The sequence below is a fragment of the Haemorhous mexicanus genome, chromosome 32 (assembly GCF_027477595.1).
Source record: "Haemorhous mexicanus isolate bHaeMex1 chromosome 32, bHaeMex1.pri, whole genome shotgun sequence".
NCBI classification, from domain to species: domain Eukaryota; kingdom Metazoa; phylum Chordata; class Aves; order Passeriformes; family Fringillidae; genus Haemorhous; species Haemorhous mexicanus.
In genome coordinates, this window is record NC_082372.1 from 1,414,472 (window position 1) to 1,438,831 (window position 24,360).

The 24,360-nt window shown below is 57.6% G+C and overlaps 2 protein-coding genes across 3 annotated transcripts; one reads left to right on the forward strand and one right to left on the reverse strand.

The window, feature by feature from the left end:
- The first annotated feature begins 2,087 nt into the window (after nucleotides 1–2,087).
- LOC132340511 (uncharacterized) lies at nucleotides 2,088–7,409 on the forward strand. Its single transcript, XM_059871552.1, has 3 exons — nucleotides 2,088–2,218; nucleotides 2,584–3,645; nucleotides 4,046–7,409. Exons 1-3 carry the CDS (start codon nucleotides 2,204–2,206, stop codon nucleotides 6,167–6,169), a joined length of 3,201 nt encoding a protein of 1,066 aa, XP_059727535.1. The 5' UTR covers nucleotides 2,088–2,203; the 3' UTR covers nucleotides 6,170–7,409.
- Nucleotides 7,410–15,317: 7,908 nt separating this feature from the next.
- On the reverse strand, nucleotides 15,318–20,511 carry LOC132340509 (uncharacterized). 2 transcript variants are annotated; one of them, XM_059871550.1, is made up of 5 exons: nucleotides 20,332–20,511; nucleotides 19,190–19,975; nucleotides 17,635–18,666; nucleotides 16,155–17,162; nucleotides 15,318–15,855 (listed from the first exon to the last, which is right to left on the reverse strand). In XM_059871550.1, the coding sequence occupies exons 1-5, from the start codon at nucleotides 20,344–20,346 to the stop codon at nucleotides 15,451–15,453; spliced, it is 3,246 nt and encodes a 1,081-aa protein (XP_059727533.1). In that variant the 5' UTR covers nucleotides 20,347–20,511; the 3' UTR covers nucleotides 15,318–15,450. The 2 variants fall into 2 exon arrangements, with proteins under 2 accessions (XP_059727533.1, XP_059727532.1); XM_059871549.1 differs by having other exon boundaries at nucleotides 19,181–19,975.
- Nucleotides 20,512–24,360: the final 3,849 nt, after the last annotated feature.

The window sequence follows — 24,360 nt, forward strand, 5'->3', positions numbered from 1 at the left end:
ATTCCCCAGATTTGTCTCAAATCCCATGTGGGGAGGGGAGAGGGGACAGGTGACAGCAGCGATGTCCCCAGTGATGTCACTGCCCTCAATGACATCACAGCAGTGACATCACTCTCCCTGCAGCAGCCTCAGTATGTCCTTGATGGCTTCTTGGCAACTCTCAGCCACCATGTGGCCATCAGAGCCACCAGGGCCACCGGGGCCACCGGAGCCACCAGGGGAGGAGCCCACCGATGTCCCCAAGTGTCCCCCGCTGGTGACATGTGGCCAGATGGGTGCTGGCCTCCCACAGCCGCTTGGCCTCAGCCACCACGGCCACCAAGGCCTTGGGGACATCAGGGGGCTCCTCATTTGTCCCCTTCAGGATGGCCTCAATGGCCTCGAGCCAGCTTTGCATCTAGAACACGAAATCCCTGGCTCTGTCACACGTGCCACCAAGTGCTCCAGAGACCCCAGGGTCACCTCCAAGCACTGTCCCCTTCCTGGTGGCCGCCTCCTCCTCACTGGCAGCCTCCTCCTCCTCATCGGTGGCCGCTGCCGCCCAGGCCTTGTGTGTGGCCCCTGCTGAGGCCACCTCCTCCTTGTCCAGGGCCACCGGTGGCTGCTGGGCCACGGCCACCTGGTTGTCCCCAGCTGTCTCCCTGCAGGTGGCCTCATCCTGCAGGTCCCCGGCCTGGGCAGTGGCCTCAGTGGTGGCCTCGGTGGCCTGCAGTGGCCTGCAGCTCCTGGTGGCCTCAGTGGTGGCCTCGGTGGTGGCCTTGTCCTCGCAAGCCTCGCAGAGCTCGGAGGCCCCCCAGGCCAGCAGGCCCCAGCTCTGGGCCAGCAGGGCCACCGACTCCCGCCAGGCCCAGGCTGAGGCTCTCACCTTGGCCCAGGTGGCCCCGGGGGTGGCCCTGAGGGTGGCCAGGGCCTGGCTGAGGGAGGGGACATTGAGGTAGCTCAGGGAGGTGACACCACAGTGGCTCAGGGCGTCCCGGAGGTGCCAGGTGAAGCTCCTCAGGGCAGGACTTTGGGGACACGTGCTGCTGCTTGTCCCTCTGTGGCCCGGTCACAATGGCCACCACCTTGCCCAGGGTGGCCACCATGGACACCAGCAGCTCCAGCAGCCGGGAAGGGGACACCTGGGGAGGGAACAGGGGAGGTGTCAGGGACCTGGTAGCACTTGTGCCCTTCTGTGGTGGCCCCTGTGCCCTCTTGGGGTCCCCTTTGTCCCTCCCTGGAGGGCTCTGCTGTCCTCTCTTTCCATTTGTCACCCCCTCATCCCCTCTGCCACCCCCCGCTGTCCCCTCTGCCACCCTTGGTCCCCTCCACCCCTCTGTCACCTCCCCCCTTCCCTCAATGCTCTCCTGTCCCCTTTGAGACCCCCTGTCCCCTCCTGCCACCCCCGTGTCTCATTTGTCCCCTCTCCCCCGCCACCGCTCTGGGACAGTCACACCTCAAGGATCTCCATGGCCGCTGGGAACACTCTGGGGACATTCTGGGAACACTCAGGGGACACTCTGGGTGACAAACACGCCCAGGTGACAGTTAGGGATACGTGAGAACATGGCATGGGCAGATGGAGGAAGCAGGAAGATGTGACCTCACTGTCCCCCCTGCCCGCCCGGCCGTGGGGTCAGGATGGGGTCCCCCACGTCTCCCCAATGTCCCCAGTGGGACCCCAATGTCCCCTGAGTGTCCCCACATGGCCCTGGTGTTGCCCTGATGTCCCCCAGGAGGCCCAAGTGTCCCCCAATGTCCAGCTGGGGACCCCAGGGACACACCTGGATCCTGTTGGGGACCTTGGGGACACCCCTGTGTCCTTCCCTTGGGGACACCAGGACCACCCTGACATCCCCTGTCCTGTTTTGGGTCACCACGATGTCGCTGATGTCCCCACAGTGTCCCCAACAGGACCCTGGTGTGTCCCCAGTGCCCCCAGCAAGACATCAGAGGGGATAATTGAGCCTTGTTGGAGACCCTGAGGGGACATCGGGGTCCCATTGGGGACATCAGGGGACATTGGGGACCCAGCCCTGGCCCAACGGGAAGGGGGGGGATGGTTCGTGACATCACCACTTCCTGTTCCCCTGTCTGGCTGCGCCACTTTCCTGCGTGTCCCCAGCTGCCACCTGGGTGTGTTTGTCACCCTAAATGCCCCTGGAGTGTCCCTGGAGTGTCCCCAGAGTGCCCCCAAGGCGTCCCTGGAGTGTCCCCAGCGGCCATGGAGCCCCGCGAGGTGCGACAATCCCAGAGTTGTGGGGGGGAGGGGACAGAGGGGACACGGGGGTGACAGAGGGGATGGGGAGCAGTGGCAGGAGGGGACGAGGGGTGACAGAGGGGACATGGGGGGTGGTGAAAGGGGGCAGTGGGGGATGCATGGGACATGGGGGTGGTGGGAAGGGAAAGGAGGACCTAGTAGGAAGGGGGAAGGTGACAGAGGATATGGCAGGAAGTGATAGAGGGGACGAGGGAGTGACAGAGGGACAGAGGGGACAGCAGAGGCTTCCAGGGAGGGACAAAGGGGACCTTGGGGACAGGGGGCCACCCCAGGAGGCCGTAAGTGTCACCAGGTCCATGACACCTCCCCTGTCCCCTCCCCAGCTGTCCCCAGCCCTGCTGCAGCCACAGGTCACCGTGGTGGCCATCCTGGGCGAGCTGCTGGCCACCCTGCATGGTCTGGACATGATGCTGCCCGCCGTGAGGCTGTCCCTGAGGTGCCTGTCCTGGGACCTGGAGGAATTCACCGAGGAGCTCCGGGACAGCCTGTGCTGCGTTAGTGACACCTGGAGGCGCCACACTGTCCCCTCCGATGATGATGAGTCTCCCACCTCCTATGATAATGACTCTGTCACCTCCCTGAGCCAGGCCCTGGCCGCCTCCAAGAGCGCCCCATGGATCCCCCAGAACCGTGTGACAATGGCAGCCAGGAAGTGGCAGGGGCTGGTGGCTGTGCTTGTGAACAGATGGGCCCAGCTGGCCATGGCAGCCACCAAGCTCCCCAATGCCTGGAGGGATTTGGCTACCAAGGCGGACGACAGGGTGGCCACTGCCACTGCCCGGGCCAGGGAGCTGCAGGACAAGGCTGCCAGTGATGGGACAGCTCAGGAAAACATGGAGGAGCTGGGTCAGGTGCTGGGCAGGGAGGAGGGGGATGAGGTGGTGTCTGAGGATGAATCTTCATCCGAGGATGCATCCTCACCCTCGTTGGGGGAAGAGGTCGTGGAGGTTGCCAAAGCATCAACAGGGGCCATGATAGTGAGACAGCGGGTGGAGACAGCCCTGGGGCTGCTGGAGCGCTTGGTGGCCGCGTGTGACAAAGCCACCGCCTTCCCCCGGGAGCTGCAGCGCCTGCTGAGGGACATCGAGGTTGCCTTGAAGGGGACAACTGAGGCATCCCCCAAAGTCCCCGAGGACTTGGTGGCCAAGGTGGCCGTGGCCGAGCAGCTGTGGGAGGCCAACACCCGCCTCGTCAAGGATCACCTGGGGGAGACACTAAAAGACATCTTCAGGTTCTATTTCACTGGTGCTCCCGCCAGCCCCAGTGCGTGTGGGGTGGCCGAGAGGTGCCAAAGAGCCATCGAGGACATCCCAAGGCTCGTTCAACCCCCGGAGTGTCCCCAGAGTGTTCTCAAGGTGTCCCCAGTGAGCATGGAGCCCCAAGAGGTGCCATGGCAGGAGAGGGGGCAGTGGGGGATGGAGGGCACAGGGTTGGGGGGGGAGTGGCAGGAGTGGACAGGGGGTGTCCAAGGGGACAGGAGGAAGTGGCAGGAAAGGGGGGAGGTGACATAGAGGGGGAGGGGAAACGAGGGGGAGGGGGTAGTGGGAGATGGCTGGGACATGGTGGGGGAGGGGACACAAGGGCTGGCAGGGGGGTGGCAGAGGGGAGAGCAGTGAGAGTGAGGTGGTTGCAGGGGCTACGAGGGGAGGGGCAGGGGGTGGCAAAGGGAACAAGAGGCTGACAAAGGGATGGAGGGGACAAAGGGGACCCCTAAAGGGCAGGGCACCACCCCAGTAGGCCGTAAGTGCCACCAGGTCCCTGACACCTCCCCTGTCCCCTCCCCAGCTGTCCCCGGCACCCCTGCAGACACAGGTCACTGTGGTGGCCATCCTGGGCGAGCTGCTGGCCAGCCTGCCCGGTCGGGATGAGATGCTGCAGCTCATGTCCCCAAGGTGCCTGTACTGGGACGTGCTGGACTTCACCAAGGAGCTCCGGGCCACCCTGCACCGCTCTGATGACACCTGGAGACACCACGATGTCACCTCCAATGGTGATGACACTCTTGCCTCCCTGAGCCGGGCCCTGGCCACCTACAAGAGCATCCCAGGGACCACCCGGAACCGTGTGACAATGGCAGCCAGCGAGTGGCAGGGGTCAGTGGCTGCGCTTGTGAACAGCTGGGCCCGGCTGGCCAGGAAAGCCACCAAGCTCCGCTACACCTGGAGGGAGGTGGCCGCCAAGGTGAACACCAAGGCAGCCACCGCCACTGCCCGGGCCAGGGAGCTGCAGGACAAGGCTGCCCATGATGGGACAGCTCAGAAACAGAGGGTGGAGCTGGCTCTGCCCCTGTTCTGGGTGGAGAGGCCCAAGGTGGTGACTGGGCCTGAAGCCCGGGTGAAGAGAGCTGCCAGGGTGGCTGCCAGCGAGGCCACAAGGGCCACCATGGTGAGACAGCGGGTGGAGGCGGCCCTGGGGCTGCCAGAGCGCTTGGTGGCCACGTGTCACAAAGCCACCGCGTTCCCCCGGGAGCTGCAGCGCAGGGTTGGGGACATCGAGGCAGCCCTGAAGGGGACAAATGAGGCATCTTGTGATGTCCCTGAGGACTTGGTGGCCAAGGTGGCCGTGGCTGAGCGGCTGTGGGAGGCCAACACTCGCCTGGCCAAGGATCACCTGGTGGGGACAGTTGACCACATCATCAACTCCTATTTCACTGGTGGTCCTGACAGCCCCAGTGCCTGTGGGGTGGCTGAGCGGTGCCAAAGAGCCACCGAGGACATCCCAAGGCTCCTTCGAACCCCGGAGTGTCCCCAGAGCATCGCCCAGGTGTCCCCAGTGAGCATGGAGCTCCAAGAGGTGGGACAGGGGGTGGTGGGGGGGGACAGAGACTGCACTGGGGGGACACGGGGGCTGGCAGGGGGTGCCAGTGGGGACAAGAGGCTGATAAAGGGACAGAGGATCAAAGGGGACCCCTTGGAGGCATGGGGACCACTGAAGGAGGCCGCAAGTGCCTCCAAGTCCCTGACACCTCCCCTGTCCCCTCCCCAGGTGTCCCCTCCACAGCTGCAGGTACTGGTGGCCGTGGTGGCCACCCTGGGTGAGGTGGTGGCCACCATGACTGGGCCAGACAGGGGCAAGCTCCTACACAAGTCCCCAAACTCCCTGCATGAGGGCCTCAGGAGATTCACCCGAAACCTCTGTGTGATCCTGGACCACGGCAGTGTCACCTCCCTGGGCCACCGTGGTGTCCCCTCCCTGGGCCAGGCCCTGGCTGCCCACAGGGCAACCCCGGGGACCACCTGGGCCAATGTGAGAGCTGCAGCCAGTGCCTGGCACAAGCTGGTGGCCAGGCTCGTGGACAGCTGGGACTGGCTGGCCAGGGAGGCCACCAGGCTCTGTGAGAAGGTGGTCATGGACCAGCAGCTGATGGTGGCCCTGGACAAGGAGGAGATTGCCTGGGAAATGGCCACGCACGATGCCCAGGTGTCAGCAGCCGCCAATGAGGCCATGGGAGAGGCTGTGGTGGCCACCAGGAGGGGACATTGGGCAGTGGTGGCCCTGGGGCCGTTGCAGCGCTTGGTGGCCACATGTGACAGAGCCACCTTGTTCAACTGGAACATGGAGTGCCGGCTCAGGGACATCGAGGCCATCCTGAAGGGGACAAATGAGGTGTCCCCTGATGTTCTCCAGGCCTTGGTGGCCAAGGTGGCTAAGTTTGAGTGGCTGTGGAGGGCCAGTGCCCGCCTGGCCAAGGATCACCTGCAGGGGACACTTGGGGACATCCACAACCTCCTCTTGGGTCCCTGTGGTGACCGTAGTGGCCCTGGTGGCCCTGGCAGCCATGCAGTGGCCAAGCGGTGCCAAAGAGCCATCGAGGACATCCCAAGGCTGTGCAGGAAAGTTTCCCATGGGAGCAGTGACATCCTCGGGGACATTGTTGCTGTCACCTGTGCCCTCCCGTACAGTATTTGAGACAGATTTGGGGAATTTTCTGGTAATTTTCAATGATACTGTCCCAAATCCTGATGGGAATTCCTGGGGTGACATCACTGGGGACATTCAGGGAAACTCTGGAGACACTCAGGAACAGGGGTGAATGAGTCTCCTCAAGAGCTTCCAGCTTTCCACTGTGCCTGCAGCAGAGCCAGGACACAAATGAGAATTTAATAATTGCCTTTTGCACATTTGTGTTGCCTTTTGCACATTGTTATTGATCACCACCAATTTGATACTGTGTTTGATACTGATATTGATTATCGATGATTCCTTGTAGCTGCTGGTTGGTGCAATATAATCTGTCAGTTCATGTGTGCACCATACAGCCAATTAATGAATAAATGAATGAATGAATAATTGAATAAATAAATAAATAAATAAATAAATAAATGCCCTCTGTATGAATCACACTGGGCTGATCTGAACTCTGTGTCAGACACGTTACTTGACCCCTGTCACTGTCATATTTTCTGAAAAAATCCACTTTGCCCAGGATTCTTCTCCTGGGAAGCCTCAGAGAAAAAAAGAAAATCATTATCTGGTTTGCTTCTCCTGTGTTTTGCTGCTTTGGAATGTGGTTGGAGATTGTTTATGCAACACGTGAATTGTTTTAACTTAATGACCAATCACAGCCAGCTGTGTCGGGACTCTGGAAGGAGTCAGGAGTTTTTATTATTCATTCTTGTTAAGCCTTCTGTCTGTATCCTTTCTCTATTCTTCAGGAGAGTTTTGGTATAGCATTCTTTGATATAACATATTACCATCAAATTGTGAATTAGCCTTCTAAGAACATGGAGACAGTTCACAATTCCTCCTTCTTCCTGGGGACCCAGCAAATACCACAGACCCCACTGAGGGACCAGTGGTCAATAAATCCATCCAATGTTCCTTGAGGGGAGCACAGCCAGGGAGCTGCTTCAAGGCGCTGTCACTGAGAGATTTCCCCTTGGAAACCCGGGGTGGGATGGAAATACACCCGAGCAGATGGCAAAATTAAACTGATATCAAAGCCTCGTGGAATAGGGGTTAAAACATGGGGTCTCTAAAGCTGTAAATTGGTCAGAGCTTCACCAAGTGAGGCATAATTATGATGAATCAGCCACTGATTTTTTAAACAGGAAACAAGAGAAACTGCCATCAAATATGCTGATGTAGATCCTGAATCAGCTGAGGGTAAAACATATCTGGTTTTGTTTTGTGTGGTTCAGGCTTCAAATGATAGAAGAAGAAAAGATAAAAGGAGTTTAAGACATAGATAAACTGCTGGAGGGTGCCTGGAAGGTGTTTTGAGACAGGGGCCCAACTGAAAGAGTTCATCCCAACCTAGCAAGAAGAATACTCAGGAAAAGACACCCAAGAAAGCTTCCCCTGTGGAGAAGGAGCAGAGTGCATCCTGTAAGAAATGGGGGTGCTGGAACAGGGACTGTCCAGTGCTGAAACAAAAATCATGAGTCCCTGTTGAGGATTTGTTGCAGATTGAGGAGTTTTTGCAGGACAATGGCCATATTCAGCCGATGCACGATCCAGCCTGCTTGGGATAATGGACAATGGACACGTTCACAAACAATAATGAACATATTCAGAAAATGGGGTCGGTATATCCTTGGAAAAGATACAAGAAGAAGAGTCAAATGGACTCAGCAAGTTTGTCAGTGAGCTTGGGAAAGTAAGGAAAAAGTTCATGGGTGGGACAGAAAACCACAGCCAGACGCGTGAGAAGTTAGCTGATCCAATCAGCATCCTATCTCAGACATGTGAACTGCTAAGCTTAGCCAATCATGTATTAGCTAGAGACGCGTGGACAGTAGAGAATTATTATAAATACAGTCTTTTTAGGGATAATCAATTTGGCTTCACTGGATCATATTGGTTGTGGTGTGATGTCCCTGAACCTCTGCATCCTGCACTTTTCCCCCCACATTTCTGGTGGAGATCACGGGCAGCCCTGAGAGGGACTTGAGGTCAACAATTTGGCTGCTGTGCAGAGGGTTGGAGCCAACCCTTGAGGAGAGGAGAAGCCGGTCGAAAGCATCCTCACTGCCCCAGTGAGAGGAAAAGGTTACTGGAGCTCCAGTTGTAGATGTCCTGAATCTCGCCCTGATCAAGGTGAGCAGCTGGGGAGGAGATGGGGTCTGAACATGAAAGGGAAGGTGTTCAGAAACTCCTCCAACACATCCTCTCTAAGAGAGAATATAAGTATGATGCTTCCAATTTGAAAGGACTATTACACTGGGCATGGGAACATAATCTCATACTAGGAGCACAGGTTGCTTTTGACATTTTGACATGGGAAGCTGTGGAGCGAAGGTTGTGGGACTGTGTTTCATCCGGGGGGAACGAGGCAAAAGAGGCATCTAAGTATGCTACTGTGTGGAAAATCATCATAGAAGCTTTACAAGGTTTAAAGGCAGAGAGGAAGGCTGCTTCTGCAGCTTGTTCTGCCCTTGCCTCTGAGCCAGAAAAGCCTCAGGCCTTCCCGGTAACTTCAGTTCAGCCACTGTTTTCTACAACCTTAGATATTCCCTCGCACAGCCCACAACCCCTCAGCTCAGCATCGAGCATTACACCAACTGCTCCTCCAGCTCCTAGTGAGAAAGAGGAAGCTGCTGCCTCTTCAGAGGTGTTGGTCTGCAGACCAAAGGACACTTGCACTCGCAGTGAAAAAAGTTCTTCGGGCTTGTTAGTCTGCAGAACAAAAGACTGTTCTACTCAGAGTGAAAAAACTGCTGATAACAGTAACTTAGAGACTAAACATGCTGTAAAGGATAAGGAAAGAGATGTTGTTCTGTATAATACTTCTGTTGAAGAGGATTTAAGGTCTCTTGTGGACAATTTACAAAAATTGGTAATTCAACAGAAGGATTCAGTTGTCCTTAAAAGAGATTATTCTTTTGAAAAAATGGCTCTACCTATGATTGTGGGTTCGGACAGACAATCAGGAAAGCGGGTACCTCCCTCTCATGTTGTCTCTGAGTCAGCATCCCAGCTGGTTATACGAAATCCTCCCTCTCATGCTGTAAAGAATGTGGAATTAGAACTGGAATGTGACCCTTAAATAGAAGCAGCAAAAAACCGCAAGTGGCAGGGGGTTATTACAGAAGCGATTATAAAAGGGACTTTTGTCGCAAATGATTTACAGGCTTTTCCTGTAGTAACTAATGGTGGAGGTAGAATTTGGGAACCTTTTGATTGGAAGATTTTAGAGAGGGTAAGAAATGCAATCTCACAATTTGGCTTAAAATCCCAGCTTGCATAGTCACAGTCAAGGGGGACTCTGCTCACTCAGATCGTCGACAGCCGGAAGTGCCGGACTGGACGTGGACACCGCAGTAGACGTCACCATCACGGACTCTGCTGTTCACCTGATAGACACCAATGTAAAAGGACCCTTGGGGGTGGGCTTAGTGCTTTTCTGTTAGGGAGATCATCTGCCAGTAAAAGGGGATTGGACATAATCCCTGGGGTTATTGATGCGGACTATCAAGGGGTTGTTAAAATTATGGTTAGAACATTTTTCCCTCCTGTGTCTATTCCCAAAGGTTCAGGAATTGCTCAGCTTGTTCCTTTTAAGTCTTGTGTCTCCTGTGCAGGCGACAAGGAGCGGGGAACAGGAAGCTTTGGTTCCACAGGTAACCCAGAAGTATATTGAGCCATGGACATCACAAGAGGTAAACCAAATCAACAAGTAACACTGACACATCCTAATGGTGATTCTATTACTAAAAATCTCACAATTGACACTGGGGCAGATGTAACCATAATTTCACACACGATATGGCCTAAAGATTGGGCATTAGTTAACCCCATTTTAGGCATTTCAGGTATTGGGGGGACTCAGGCAACTCAAATGAGCAAAGATGTGATTACCTTTACCTTCCCAGATGGAGTAAATGCATCTATAAGGCCTTATGTCATGCAAACTCCTGGTACTTTGCTAGGTTTGGTTGGCAGGGATCTGTTATGTTTTGGGGAGAAAATCAAAAACTCCACAACTTTGTAAAAGTTGTAAAGCTGGTATGTTTATTGCAGCGCTGGACGCATGCGGGGATTACTCCCCTAAAAAGGCATGCGTGCCTCTGGGATCTCCAGGTCCCTTTTTATCTTTCTCCTCAAATACAAATGCATACAATTTCACAATAGGTTCATACATATTCATTTTAAAGACTTCGTGTGACATTTAGCGCTAGTTCTTTTGTTATCAGAAAGAATTCCTAGGCCATGCAAGCCGCGGCTTAAGGTTCATTGTATAAAGTGTAACTTAAAAACTTGGCAACAAGTTCGTCAGGAACATAATTTAGCCTTGATTTGAAAGAAAAAGCAAAAATTTAAGCCTACTAACCTAACATGCAATAGATGCTCTAACCATCTTAACACTTTTACCCCAAGAATAGCATTAGCTAAATTTTTAGGGCGTAATTCGGGGAAATATCAGAGTTTTCTCCAGGATGTATCTTTAATAGCAACATATGAGCAGAGATTGTTACTGCGAGTGCAGTTTAGACTTGTTTTCGTTGCTCTAGTAAACCAAATTGTACTAGGGAGCAAGATAACAGTTACTGAATGTAGAGTGGGAATAGCAGTGCCACAAATCCATCACGTTAGTGATAGGGAGTGGGAACAGGCCAAAGCATTTTGGGCAAAGTGCAGGTGTGATCGTAGACAACGGCAGCAATGGCAATAACCTGGCAGATATTAACAATGTTGCTGAGTGCAGTGATTAAGGAGACGCAGGGAATGTGCAATATAGAGCAGCGAGCTAACATGTGGGTTACATGGGCTAACAGGACAGGGCAAGAATCCTTCTGCTTATTGCTAGCTACACCTTCAGATCCATTTCCTACCTGCTTAATTGGAGTTCCCTTAGACTCAACGGAAGAATTTGGAAAATGGACCAGAGCTCAAATTTATGGTAACTTAAGCAAGGCCTGGTCAAATTGGTGTACTAATCAGAATGGAATAATCACAGAAAATTGGTGTCAAAAGCAAAAAATCCCTAGAAATCCTTCAGGAGCTCAGGCATTTAAAATCACTGAAAATTTAAAAACTTCAAGTCAGGAGCCACAGGAGCTGGATATTCTGGGATCAGTGCCAGGAAATTATTGTTTGTTCTTTGAGTACTTCAAGGGCAGAGAGCTGATTAGGGGGAGGTCAGGAAAGCCCGGAGAGGACAGCACTTGGATATCTCCTGTTTCTTCGTGGTATTACAATACCACGGCATACTGTGCCAACTGGACACGGTCTGTGCCCCTAAAACAAAAATCAGCAAGCATGTTGCCTCCTGGAGTTTTTCTCATTTGTGGAGATAGATCTTGGACTGCAATTCCTCAGAAAGCCTTAGGAGGACCTTGCTATTTTGGGAAACTGACACTGTTTGCCCCTAGCATTCAACAGATGCTTAACATCAGGCACAAATACCAGCGTCAGAAATGTAGTGTGCATTCATTAGGCTCAGGGGGTAAGGATAATGTAGAATTGTGGAATAGGCCTTCAGTTATGCTGGCATCACTTTTTACACCAGGCGTAGCTTCTTCACAGGCCCTTACAAATTGAAACTATTGGCTTGTTGGACAGGAAAACAAATTAACATTACATCTGCGATAATGAATGAGCTTACCACTGATGTAGGTAGCATATGCCACGCTGTGCTACAAAACAGAGCTGCTATAGATTTTTTGTTGCTAGCACAAGGATATGGGTGTGAGGATTTTGAAGGGATGTGCTGCATGAATCTCTCTGACCACTCTGAATCTATTCACAAAAAACTGACACTGCTTAAGAAGAATGTGCAAAAGCTCAGAGTTGTTGAGAATTCCTTTGATGTGTGGCTAAAATCCTGGGGAATAAATTGTGCTACTTTGTATCCTTTTTTCAATTCTGCTTATAGTGCCTTGCTTACTACGCTGTATGCAGAAACTAATTGACCGTGCTTTTAAATCAGTCTGGCTTGTGCAAAAACAAATCGGGGGAAATGTTGAGGATTTGTTGCAGATTGAGGAGTTTTTGAGAAACAATGGCCATATTCATCTGATGCACAATCCAGCCTGCTTGGGATAATGGATAATGGACACGTTCACAAACAATAATGGACATATTCAGAAAATGGGGTCGGTATATTCTTGGAAAAGATACAAGAAGAAGAGTCAAATGGACTCAGCAAGTTTGTCAGTGAGCTTGGGAAAGTAAGGAAAAAGACAGTTCAGGGGTGGGACAGAAAACCACAGCCAGACGCGTGAGAAGTTAGCTGATCCAATCAGCATCCTATCTCAGACATGTGAACAGCTAGGCCTGGCCAATCATGTATTAGCTAGAGACGCGTGGACAGTAGAGAATTATTATAAATACAGTCTTTTTAAGGATAATAAATTTGGCTTCACTGGATCATATTGGTTGTGGTGTGATGTCCCTGAACCTCCGCATCCCACACTGTTCCCCCCACAGGAGGGGACTGGTGACAGTGGACTGGTGGGATTGGGATCCTGGGACAGGACTGGGGACACTGGGAGGGGACACTGGGATGGGGACATCAGGGAGGAACTGGGGACAGTGGGCTGGTGGCACTGGGGTGGAACTGGTGACACTAGGAACACTGGGATTGGGACACTGGGACAGGATAGGGACACTGGGATGCTGGCATTGGGATGGAAGTGGGGACACTGGGGTGGAACTAGGGACTCTGGGACACAAATGGGAATACTGGGACAGGGACACTGGGACAGGATGGGGACACTGGGATGGTGATATTGGTATGGGGATAATGGGTGGTGGCACTGGGATGAAACTGGGAGCACTGGGCTGGTGGCACTGGGACAGGACTGGGGACACTGGGCTGGCACTGAGTTGCTGATGTCAGCATTAATTAATTTATTAACCCCCAAGGCCCAATTGTTTGTGAAGGCAAATCTCTTTTTCCATCCATCAGTCAGAGGAACCCTTCCCATTGTTCCTTTGATCTCTCAGAGCTGGTTTGATCTCCCTGCAGAGCCAGAGCCAATGTCCAAGGAATGGCACCCGCCGGGGAGGAGCGGGACCAGGTGATGTCACCTCCCAGGCCCCTTCCCCCACAGGGACATGGCCTGCTGGTGGCCCGCTGGTGGCCAGGTGTCTCCTCCCACCGCCGGGCCACCTGGCAGGACACGGCCACGGCAGGCAGGGCCAGCAGCAGGTGACCGTCCTTGGCCACCCCCAGGGACACTTCAGGGACATGGGGACACTGCTCAGGTGGCACCAGTTCTGTCCCAGGCTGGTGGCACTTGAGGGACTCTTGGTGATATGAGGAGCTGGTGGCACTCGAGTGGCCACAAGTCTCCCCAGTGACGTCACAGCCCCAATGACATCACAGCAGTGACATCACTGGCCCAGCAACCTCGGGATGTCCTCGATGGCTTTTTGGCACCGCTCGGCCACTGCGCAGCTGCTGGGGCCACCCAGGACACCATGGCCACCATAGGGACTCAAGAGGATGTTGTCAATGACCCACAGAGCCCCCAGCAGGTGATCCTTGGCCAGGCGGGCGCTGGCCACCCACAGCAACTCAAACTTGGCCACCTTGGCCACCAAGGCCTGGAGAACATCAGGGGATACATCATTTGTCCCCTTCAGGATGGCCTCGATGTCCCTGAGCTGCCACTCCATGATCCAGTTGAACAAGGTGGCTCTGTCACACTTGGCCACCAAGCGCTGCAGCAGCCCCAGGGTCTCCTCCACCCAATGTCCCCTCCTGGTGGCCGCCATTGCCGACCTGGTGGCCACCACAGCCTCTCCCATGGCCTCATTGGTGGCTGCTGCCACCTGGGCATCATGTGTGGCCATTTCCCTGGCCACCTCCTCCTTGTCCAGCGCCACCATCAGCTGCTGGTCCATGACCTCCTTCTCACGGAGCCTGGTGGCCTCCCTGGCCAGACAGTCCCAGCTGTCCACGAGCTTGGCCACCGACTCCCGCCATGCCTTGGCTGTGGCTCTCACATCAGCCCAGGTGGTCCCTGGGGTGGCCTCAATGGCAGCCAGGGCCTGGCTCAGGGAGGGGACACCAGAGTCGCCCAGGGAGGTGACAGCGCCGCGGTCCAGGATCTCACGGAGGCTCCAGGTGAATCTCCCCAGGGGCGCGTGCAGGGACTTTGGGGGCACACAGTGCCGCACGCCCCGGTGTGGCCTGGTCACAGTGGCCACCACCTCACCCAGGGTGGCCACCACGGACACCGGAGCCTCCAGCAGCTGGGGAGGGGACAGGGGAGATGTCAGGGACCAGGTGGCATTTGTGGCCTCCTGTGGTGGCCCCTGTGCCCACCTGGGGTCCCCTTTGTCCCCTCCCTGAAGAACTTTGCTGTCCCCTCCATCCCTTTGTCACCCTCTTGTCCCCTCTGCCACCCCCTGCCACCACACTCGTAGATCCTGCCACCCTCTGCTGTCCCTTCTGCCACCACCCTCCAGTCCCCATGTCCCCTCCCCCACCCAGTCATTCCCATCCCCCACTGCCCCCTCCCACCCTGTGTCCCCTCCACCCCTCTGTCACCTCCCCTCTTCCTGACACTCCCTCCTTTCCCCTTTGTGACCCCCTGCACCCTCTCACCACCCCTGTGTCCCCTAGAGCCCCCATTTCCCCCTCCCCACCCAGTGTCCCCTCTGTCCCCTCTCCACCCGGTCGCACCTCTTGGGGCTCCATGCTCACTGGGGACACCTTGGGGACACTTTGGGGACACACCAGGGGTCGAACGAGCCTTGAGATGTCCTTGATGGCTCTTTGGCACCGCTCGGCCACCCCACAGGCACTGGGGCTGGTGGGACCACCGTAGAAAAAGAACTTGATGATGTCATCAATGGCTCCCAGCAGGTGATCCTTGGCCAGGCAGGCGTTGGCCTCCCACAGACGCTCGGCCATGGCCACCTTGGCCACCAAGGCCTCGGGGACATCGGGGGACGCCTCATTTGTCCCCTTCAGGGCAGCCTCGATGTCCCTGAGCAGGCGCTGCAGCTCCCGGGGGAACGCGGTAGCTTCGTCACACACAGCCACCAAGCCCTCCAGCAGCCCCAGGGCCGCCTCCACCCGCTGTCTCACCGTGGTGGCCCTTGTTGCCTCGCTGGTGGCCTCCATGGCCTGTTCCCTCACCCGGGCTTCATGGGCATCCAACTTCTTGGTCCCCTCCTCCCCGCCCAGGGCCTGACCCAGCTTTACCATGTTTTCCTGAGCTGTCCAATAACGGGCAAGCATGTCCTGCAGGTGCCTGGCCCGGGCGGTGGTGGCAGCCACCATGTCGGCCGCCTCACTGACCGCCCTCTTGCAGGCATTGCGGAGCTTGGTGGCCTTCCTGGCCAGCTTGGCCCAGCTGTTCATGAGCACAGACACGGATGTGTGCCACTTGCTGGCTGCCATTGTCACACGGTTCTGGGGGGGTCCATGGGGTGCTCTCATACGCGGCCAGGGCCTGGCTCAGGGAGGTGACAGGGTCATCATCATCCACAGTGACATCCCGGCACCACCAGGTGCCATCAATGTGGTACAGGGTGGCCCAGAGGTCCTTGGTGAATTCCTCCAGGTCCCTGTAGAGGTCCACTGCGGACACGACCTTCATCTTGTCTTGACTAGGCAGGGTGGCCAGCAGCTTGCCCAGGATGGCCACCACGCTGACCTGTGGCTGCAGCCGGGCTGAGGACAGCTGGGGACAGGACTGGGGAGGTGTCAAGGACCTGGTGTCACTTATGGCCTCCTGCGGTGGCCCTGAGCCCCTGAGGGGTCCCCTTTGTCCCCTCTATCCCTTTGTCAGCTTCTTATTCCCTCTGCTGCTCATGGGCCCTCCCCTTATAGCCCTTCCCATCCCCTGTCCCCCACTGCTCTCCCCCCTGCTACCCCTTGCCAGCTCCCATGTCCCCTCCCCACCATGTCCCCCCCTACACTGCCCCTTCTCTGACCCGTCCCGCAGTGTCGCCTCTGTCCCCCTCTCCTCCCCTCCCTCCGCCCCAGTCGCACCTCTTGGGGCTCCTTGCTCACTGGGGTCACCTTGGAGACACTCTGGGGACGCTCCAGTGGTCGAAGGAGCCTTGGGATGTCCTCGATGGCTCTTTGGCACTGCTCAGCCACCTCACAGGCACGGGGGCCAGTGGGACAACTGTTGAACAAGAATTCAGTGAAGTCTGGAACTGCCTGCAGCAGGTGATCCTGGGCCAGGTGGGCGTTGGCCTCCCACAGCCGCTCAGCCTCAGCTACCTTGGCCACCAAGTCCTCAGGGACATCAGGGGATGCCTCATTTGTCCCCTCCAGGGTGGCCTCGATGTCCCTGAGCAGGCGCTGCAGCTCCCGGGGGAAGGCTGTGGCTTCGTCACACGCAGCCACCAAGCCCTCCAGCAGCCCCAGGGCCGCCTCCACCCGCTGTCTCACCATGGTGGCCCTTGTTGCCTCGCTGGTGGCCACCCAGGCCTCTCTCCTTACCCGCGCTTCAGGCCTGGCCACTACTCTGGCTCCCTCTTCCCTGCCCAGCACCTGACCCAGCTCCACCATGTTTTCCTGAGCTGTCCCATAACGGGCAGCCTTGACCTGCAGCTCCCTGGCCCTGGCAGTGGCAGTTGCCACCTTGTCATCTGCCTCGGTGGCCAAATCCCTGCAGGTGTTGAGGAGCTTGGTGGCTGCCCTGGCCAGTTTGGCCCAGCTGTTCACAAGCAGAGCCACTGACCCCTGCCACTTGCTGGCCACCATTGTCACATGGTCCCGGGTGGTCCCTGGGGTGCTCTCATAGGTAGCCAGGGCCTGGCTCAGGGTGGCGGGTGGGCCATCATCATCAGAGGTGACAGTGCGGTGCCACTGTGTGCCACCAATACGGTGCAGGGTGGTCTGGAGCTCCTTGGTGAATTCCTCCAGGTCCCAGTACAGGCACCTTCGGGACACGGGCAGCATCTCCTTGTCCAGCCAGGGCATGGTGTCCAGCAACTGACCCAGGATGGCCACCACAGTGACCTGTGGCTGCAGCCGGGCCAGGGACAGCTGGGGAGGGGACAGAGGAGGCGTCAGAGACCTGGTGGCACTTATGGCCTCCTGCGGAGGCCCTGAGCCCCTGAGGGGTCCCCTTCATCCCCTCCAGCCCTTTGTCAGCCTCTTGTTCCCTGTTACCCCCTGGCCCTCCCCTCATAGCCCCTCCCACCCCCTGCCTCTGTGCTGTCCCCTCTGCCACCCCCGTTCTCTCTCTGCTGTCCCCTCTGCCACCCCCTACCCCCACATTCATAGCCCCTGCCACCCCCCATGTCCCCACATCCTGGTGTTCCCCCTACTGCCCCCCCGCCCCCTTTGTGCCTTCCCCTTCTCTGTCACCTCCCCCCTTCCTGTCACTCCCTCCTGTCCCCTTTGCGATCCCCTGTCCCCTCCCTCCACCCTCCCCCCTGTGTCCCCACCATCCCCCATTGCCCCCTCCCCACTCAGTGTCCTTTCTGTCCCTCTCTGTTCTCTGCCCCGGTTGCACCTCTTGGAGCTCCATGCTCACTGGGGACACCTTGGGGACGCTCTGGGGACGCTCCGGGGGTCGAAGGAGCCTTGGGATGTCCTTGATGGCTCTTTGGCACTGCTCGGCCACTTCACAGGCATTGGGGCCAGCAGGACCACAATAGAAATAGAACGTGATGCTGTCTGGAAGTGTCCCCAGCAGGTGATCCTTGGCCAGGCGGGTGTTGGCCTCCCACAGCTGCTCAGCCATGGCCACCTTGGCCACCAAGTCCTCAGGGACATTGGGGTATGTGTCCTTTGTCCCCTTCAGGGCAGGCTTGATGTCCCTGAGCAAGTGCTGCAGCTCCTGGGGGAATGCGGTGGCTTCCTCACACGCAGCCACCAAGTGCTCCAGCAGCCCCAGGGCCACATCCACCCGCTGTCTCACCATGGTGGCCCTGGTTGCCTGGCTGGCAGCCACCATGGCATCTCTCCTCACCCGGGCTTCCCTCCTGGCCACCACCGCGGCCCCCTCCTCCCCACCCAGGGCCTGACCCAGCTCCACCATGTTTTCCTGAGCTGTCCCATAATGGGCAGCCTCATCCTGCAGCTCTCTGGCCCTGGCGGTGGCAGTGGCTACCATGATGGCCGCCTTGGTGGCCACCTCCCTGCAGGTGTTACGGAGCTCCGTGGCTTTGCTGGCCAGCTGGACCCACCTGCGTGCAAGCGCAGCCACCAACCCCTGCCACTTGCTGGCCGCCATCGTCACACGCTTCCGGATGGTCCATGGGGTGCTCTTGCAGGTGATCAGGGCCTGGCTCAGGGAGATGGGAGGGTCATCATCATCGGAGGTGACAGGGTCATCATCATCATTGGAGGTGACATTGTGGCACCACCAGGTGTCATCAAAGCGGTACAGGGTGGCCCGGAGTTCCTCAGTGAATTCCACCATGTCAAAGTCCAGGTGCTTTGGGGACAGTAGCAGCATCTCGTCCCGACTGGGCAGGGTGGCCAGCAGCTCGCCTAGGATGGCCACCACAGTGACCTGTGGCTGCAGCAGGGCCGGGGACAGCTGGGGAGGGGACCGGGCTGGTGTCAGGGACCTGGTGGCACTTGCGGCCTCCTGTGGTGGCCTCCTGTGGCCCCCGAGGGGTCTCCTTTGTCCCCTTCGTCCCTTTGTCAGCCTCTTGTTCCCTCTGCCACCCCCTGCCCCTCCCCTTACAGCCCCTCCCAACCTCAGCCCCCACTGCTGTCCCCTCTGCCACACCCCACCCCCACTGCTGTCCCCTCTGGCTCCCCCTGCCATCACACTCGCAGCCCCTGCCACCCCCTGCTATCCCCTCTGCCACCCCCTGCCAGCTCCCGTGTCCCCGCCATCCCCCACTGCCCCTCCCCCTCGCTGTCACGTCCCCCCTTCCTGCCACTCCCTCCTGTCCCCTTTGAGACCCCCTGTTCCCTCCCTCCACCCCACCCCCCATGTCCCTTTTGTCCTACACTGCCCCTTCCTGCGGGCCCCGGCCTCCCACCTGGTCACCTCTTTCCCCCTTTCCCTCCCCTGCCCCCGACTCTTGGAGCTCCATGCTCACTGGGAACACCTTGGAGACACTCTGGGGACGCTCCGGGGGTTGAAGGAGCCTTGGGATGTCCTCGATGGCTCTCTGGCACCGTTTGGCCACCTCACGGGCATTGGGGCTGGCGCGACCACAGCCAAAGTAGAAGTCGATGATGTCTTGAAGTGTCCCAAGCAGGTGATCCTTGGCCAGGCGGGCGTTGGCCTCCCACAGCCGCTCGGCCACGGCCACCTTGGCCACCAAGTCCTCAGGGACATTGGGGAACACCTCATCTGTCCCCGTCAGGGCGGCCTCGATGTCTCCAACCCTGCGCTGCAGCTCCCGGGGGAAGGCGGTGGCTTTGTCACACGCGGCCACCAAGCGCTCCAGTGGCCCCAGGGCCGCCTCCACCCGCTGTCTCACCTTGGTGGCCGCCCTTGTGGCGTCTCTCCTCCAGGCTTCGCAGAGCTCGGTGGCCCTCCTGGCCAGCCGGGCCCACCTGTCCACAAGCACAGATACGGACAGGTGCCACATGATGGTCACCATTGTCACACGGTTCCTGGGGATCCATGGGGTGTCCTTGTAGATGGCCAGGGCCTTGCTCAGGGAGGTGGGAGGATCATCATCATCATCGTAGGTGACATTGTGGCGCCACAAGGTGTCATCAGTGCGGTACAGGGTGGCCCTGAGGTCCCTGGTGAAGTCCTTCAGGTCCATGTACAGGCACCCTGGGGACATGAGCAGTATCTCGTCCAGGCTGGGCAGGGTGGCCAGCAGCTCGCCCAGGGTGGCCACCACGGTGACCTGTGGCTGCAGCAGGGCTGGGAACAGCTGGAGAGGGCACAGAGGATGTGTCAGGGACCTGGTGGCACTTGTGGCCTCCTGGGGTGGCCCCTGTGGCCTCCCGGGGTTCCCTTTGTCCCCTCCCTGGAGGGCTCTGCTGCCCCCCCCGTCCCCTTGTCACCTCCATGTCCCCTCTGCCCCCCCCACCACCTCCATCCCCTCCACCCCTCTGCCTCCTCCCCCCTTCACTCAATGTCCTCCTGTCCTCTTGGAGACCCCTGTCCCCTCCTGCCACCCCTGTGGCCCCTTTGTCCCCCACTGCCCCCTTTCACCACCCCCTGTGTCCCCTCCACCCTGTCTGTCCTCCCTGCCCCCTCCAGCCACCCCGTGCCGGGAGGTCGCACCTTGCAGGTCTCCATGGCAGCTGGGGACACTCCGGGGACACTCCAGGGACACTCCAGGGACACTCTCGGAGGTGAACACGCCTGGGTGACACTCGGGTGACACTCGGGTCACACTTGGGTCACACTAGGGTCACACTTGTGTCACTCACACTCGAGTCACACTTGGGTGACACGCAGGAATGTGGCACAGCCGGATGGAGGAAGCAGGAAGAGGTGACGTCACTGTCCCCTCTGCCCCCCCCCCACCCCTGGGGCCAGTGCAGGGTCCCCAATGTCCCCCAATGTCCCCAAGGGGATCCCTGATGTCCCCTGAGTGTCCCCACATGGCCCCAGTGTTACCCCCATGTCCCCAACAAGCCCCAAGTGCCTCCTCTGATGTCTTGCTGGGGGCACCGGGGACACAACAGGGTCCTGCTGGGGACACTGTGGGGACATCGGGGACATCGGGTGACCCAAAACGGGACAGGGGACGTCAGGGTGGCCCCGGTGTCCCCAAGGGAAAGGACACGGGGGTGTCCCCAAGGTCTCCAACAGGACCCCAGTGTGTCCCCAGTGTCCCCAGCTGGACACTGGGGGACACTTGGGCCTTGTTGGGGACATCAAGGCAACACCAGCACCATGTGAGGTACTCAGGGGACCTTGAGGGGACACTGGGGACCCCGTCCTGGGCCCAGAGGTGGGGGGAGGGGCAAGGGGGACAGTGAGGTCACCTCTTCCTGCTTCCTCCATCTGCCTGCACCATGTTCCACCCTGTCCCCAACTGTCACCTGGGCGTGTTTGTCACCTGGAATGTCACAGGAGTGTCCCCAGAGTGTCCCTGGCATGTCCCCAGAGTGTTCCCAGTGGCCATGGAACCCCATGAGGTGTGACAATCCTGGCATGGGGGAGACAGGGGTGACAGAGGGGACAGGAGGGCGTGGCAGGAAGGGGGAGGGTGACAGAGGGGTGGAGGGGACTGAGGGTGGCAGAGGAGTGTCAGCAGTGACAGCGGGGGGTGGCAGGGAGTGGCAGAAGGGATGAGGGAGTGACAAAGGGACAGAGGGGACAGCAGAGCCCTCCAGGGAGAGGACAAAGGGGACCCTGAGAGGGGACACGGGCCACCCCAGAAGCCCACAAGTGCCACCAGGTCCCTGCACCCTCCCCAGCTGCTGGTGTTTGTGGAGGCCACCCTGGGCGAGGTGGCAGCCACCGTGACTGGGCCACAGAGGGACGAGCATCAGCACACGTCCCCAAAGTCCCTGCCCATGGACCTGAGGAGCTTCACCTGGCACCTCCATAATGCCCTGGGCCACCGTAGTGTCCCCTCCTTGAGCCACCGCGATGTCCCCTCCCTCAGCCAGGCCCTGGCCACCCTCAGGGCCACCCCCGGGGCCACCTGGGCCAAGGTGAGAGCCTCAGCCTGGGCCTGGCGGGAGTCGGTGGCCCTGCTGGCCCAGAGCTGGGGCCTGCTGGCCTGGGGGGCCTCCGAGCTCTGCGAGGCTTGCGAGGACAAGGCCACCACCGAGGCCACCACCGAGGCCACCACTGAGGCCACCACTGAGGCCACCACCGAGGCCACCACTGAGGCCACCACCGAGGCCACCACTGAGGCCACCACCAGGCCAGGGACCTGCAGGGGGACAGCTGGGGACAACCAGGTGGCCACGGCCCAGCAGCCTCCAGTGGCCCTGGACAGGGAAGGGGTGGCCTCGGCAGGGGCCATGCACAAGGCCTGGGTGGCAGCAGCCACCGACAATGAGGAGATGGCCACAAGCGAGGAGGAGATGGCCACCAGCGAGGAGGAGGCGGCCACCAAGACAGGACAGTGCTCGGAAGTGGCCCTGGGGCTGCTGGAGCACTTGGTGGCCACATGTGAAAGAGCCAGGTATTTCGTCTGGGAGCTGCAGCTCTGGCTTGAGGCCATCGAGGCCATCCTGAAGGGGACAAATGAGGTAGGTGTCCCCTGATGTCCCTGAGGTCTTGGTGGCCACAGTGGCTGAGGCCGAGCAGCTGTGGGAGGCCAGCACCCACCCGGCCACATGTCACCTGCTGGGGACACTTGGGAACATCTGCAGGCTCCTCTCGAAGACCCCTGGTGGCCCCAGTGGCTCTGGTGGCCCCGACGGCCCTGGTGGCCCCAGTGACCACACGGTGGCTGAGTGGTGCAATAAAGCCATGGAGGACATCCGGGGGCTGCTGAGGGGACAGGGATGTCACCACCGTGATTCCATCGGGGTGGTGACATCAACAGGGGACATCACTGCTGTCGCTCCTTCCCTCCTCACTCCCCTCGTTGAATTTGAGACCAACTTGCGGAATGTTCTGGGAATTTTCATTGGAATTTTCCCAAATCCTGATGGGAATTCCTGGGGTGATGTCACTGGGGACACTCAGGGACACTCAGGGACACCGGGGACACTCAGGGATATGCAGAGACAATCAGGGACCTGCAGGGACACTCTGGGGACACTCAGGGATATTCGGGGACACTCAGGGGACACTCAGGGACAGGGGACAGGGGTGACTGAGTCCCCTCAGCAGCTTCCAGCTTTCCCCAGTGCCTGCAGCAGAGCTGGGTCATAAATGACAATTTAATAATTGGCTTTTGCAGTTCTGCATTGGTTCTGCAATTCTGCATTGGCTGCTGCAATTCTGCATTGGCTGGGGCAAAACAATACTTTCACAAGTATTTTGCTCTGGTACCTGATAATTGATTATTGATAATTCCTTCTAGCTGCCTGCTGGTACAATATAATCTATAAGTTTATCTATGCACCGTAGAGCCCATTTAATGCTGGATTATAATCAATATTATATCATAGACCTTAAAATATTAAAAATAGACAAATAGTAAATAGATAAATAACAAATGTTAAAACAGAGACTATGCAATATAAAAATGCTTTTATGTGACTGACTCAGGTGTAAAACAATTCCCTTGTTTCTCACACCTGGGCCTGACCTCTCCAGGTGATGATAACAGTGACACAAACCTGAGAAGAATTTATGAATTGATCAGGGGGTGTGAAACAACAGGATGAAACCAGGAGAAGAAATCAAATCTATTGACCCAATCTACAGAATGTCCTGTAGACAAGTCAGAGGTTAAAACCAAACAAGAGTTCCTGGAACATCCAAACCTCCCGGGAAGGTTTGAATAATGTCTAAACTCAGGAATGTGTTTGTAGCCCTGCAGAGGAACCGGATCTGGAGAACAATGGGTTAAGTTAAGGGCGAGTTCCTTGGCCGAGTGCCAAAATCCTTTTATAGCCCTTATTAAACATTTACAAATTTCCAAGAGTGAACTTTGTTCTTCACACCCGGCTGTGGTTTGGGAGGGCCCCCCCCCTCGCTGCTGAGCACTGACCCCGCCCCGGGGGTCGCTGGAACCCCCAAAAACCGCAGCCACCACCAGCCCTTGTTGGGGGTTGGGTTTTTTCTGTTCTTTCCTTGTAACTTGTGCAATTTTTTCCCATTGCGTTGCTGAGAGGCCCTGATGGCTGAGTGCTCGAGAAGGGGGGGAGGGGGAACTCCTCTGGCTTTTGGGAGTTTCTCTGGGAGGGGGGCAGAGATACCGGGAGAATGGGGGGCAGGGGCCGGGGGCAGCCTCTCCCTGTCGCTCTTTGGCATCGGAGGAGGGCGGCCAGGCTGTCACTCACTGCAGGGAGAATTCACTGCCACGGCTGGAGCTCAGCTCTGAGGGACCGATCACCGTCTGCTCGTGTGCCCCGGGAATCCTGATTTCCCTGTGCCCCAGGAATCCTGAATTCCATGTGCCCCAGGAATCCTGACCTTGTGTGCCCTGGGAATTCTGAATTCCGTGTGTTCCGGGAATCCTGAATTCTGTGTGCCCTGGGAGTCCTGAACTTTGTGTGCCCTGGGAGTCCTGAACTTTGTGTGCCCCGGGAATCCTGAATTCTGTGTACCCTAGAAATTATCTGTTCGTGTGCCCCGAGAATCCTGAATTTCGTGTTGTTAAATACTAGAGCAGTGTCCTGGTACTAAAGTGATTTCAGCATTTATTACAAGAAAAAGAAAGGCCCAAAGCAA

Bases quoted from the DNA above. Each gene is read 5' to 3' on its own strand.
- LOC132340511 (XM_059871552.1), top strand. The intron at 3,646-4,045 runs GTGCCATGGCAG...TCCCCTCCCCAG, and splicing joins TGAGCATGGAGCCCCAAGAG to CTGTCCCCGGCACCCCTGCA.
- LOC132340509 (XM_059871549.1), bottom strand. The intron at 18,667-19,180 runs GTGAGCATGGAG...TCCCCTCCCCAG, and splicing joins GTGTCTCCAAGGTGTTCCCA to CTGTCCCCGGCCCTGCTGCA. The intron at 17,163-17,634 runs GTGCAACCGGGG...TCCCCTCCCCAG, and splicing joins TGAGCATGGAGCTCCAAGAG to CTGTCCCTGGCCCGGCTGCA.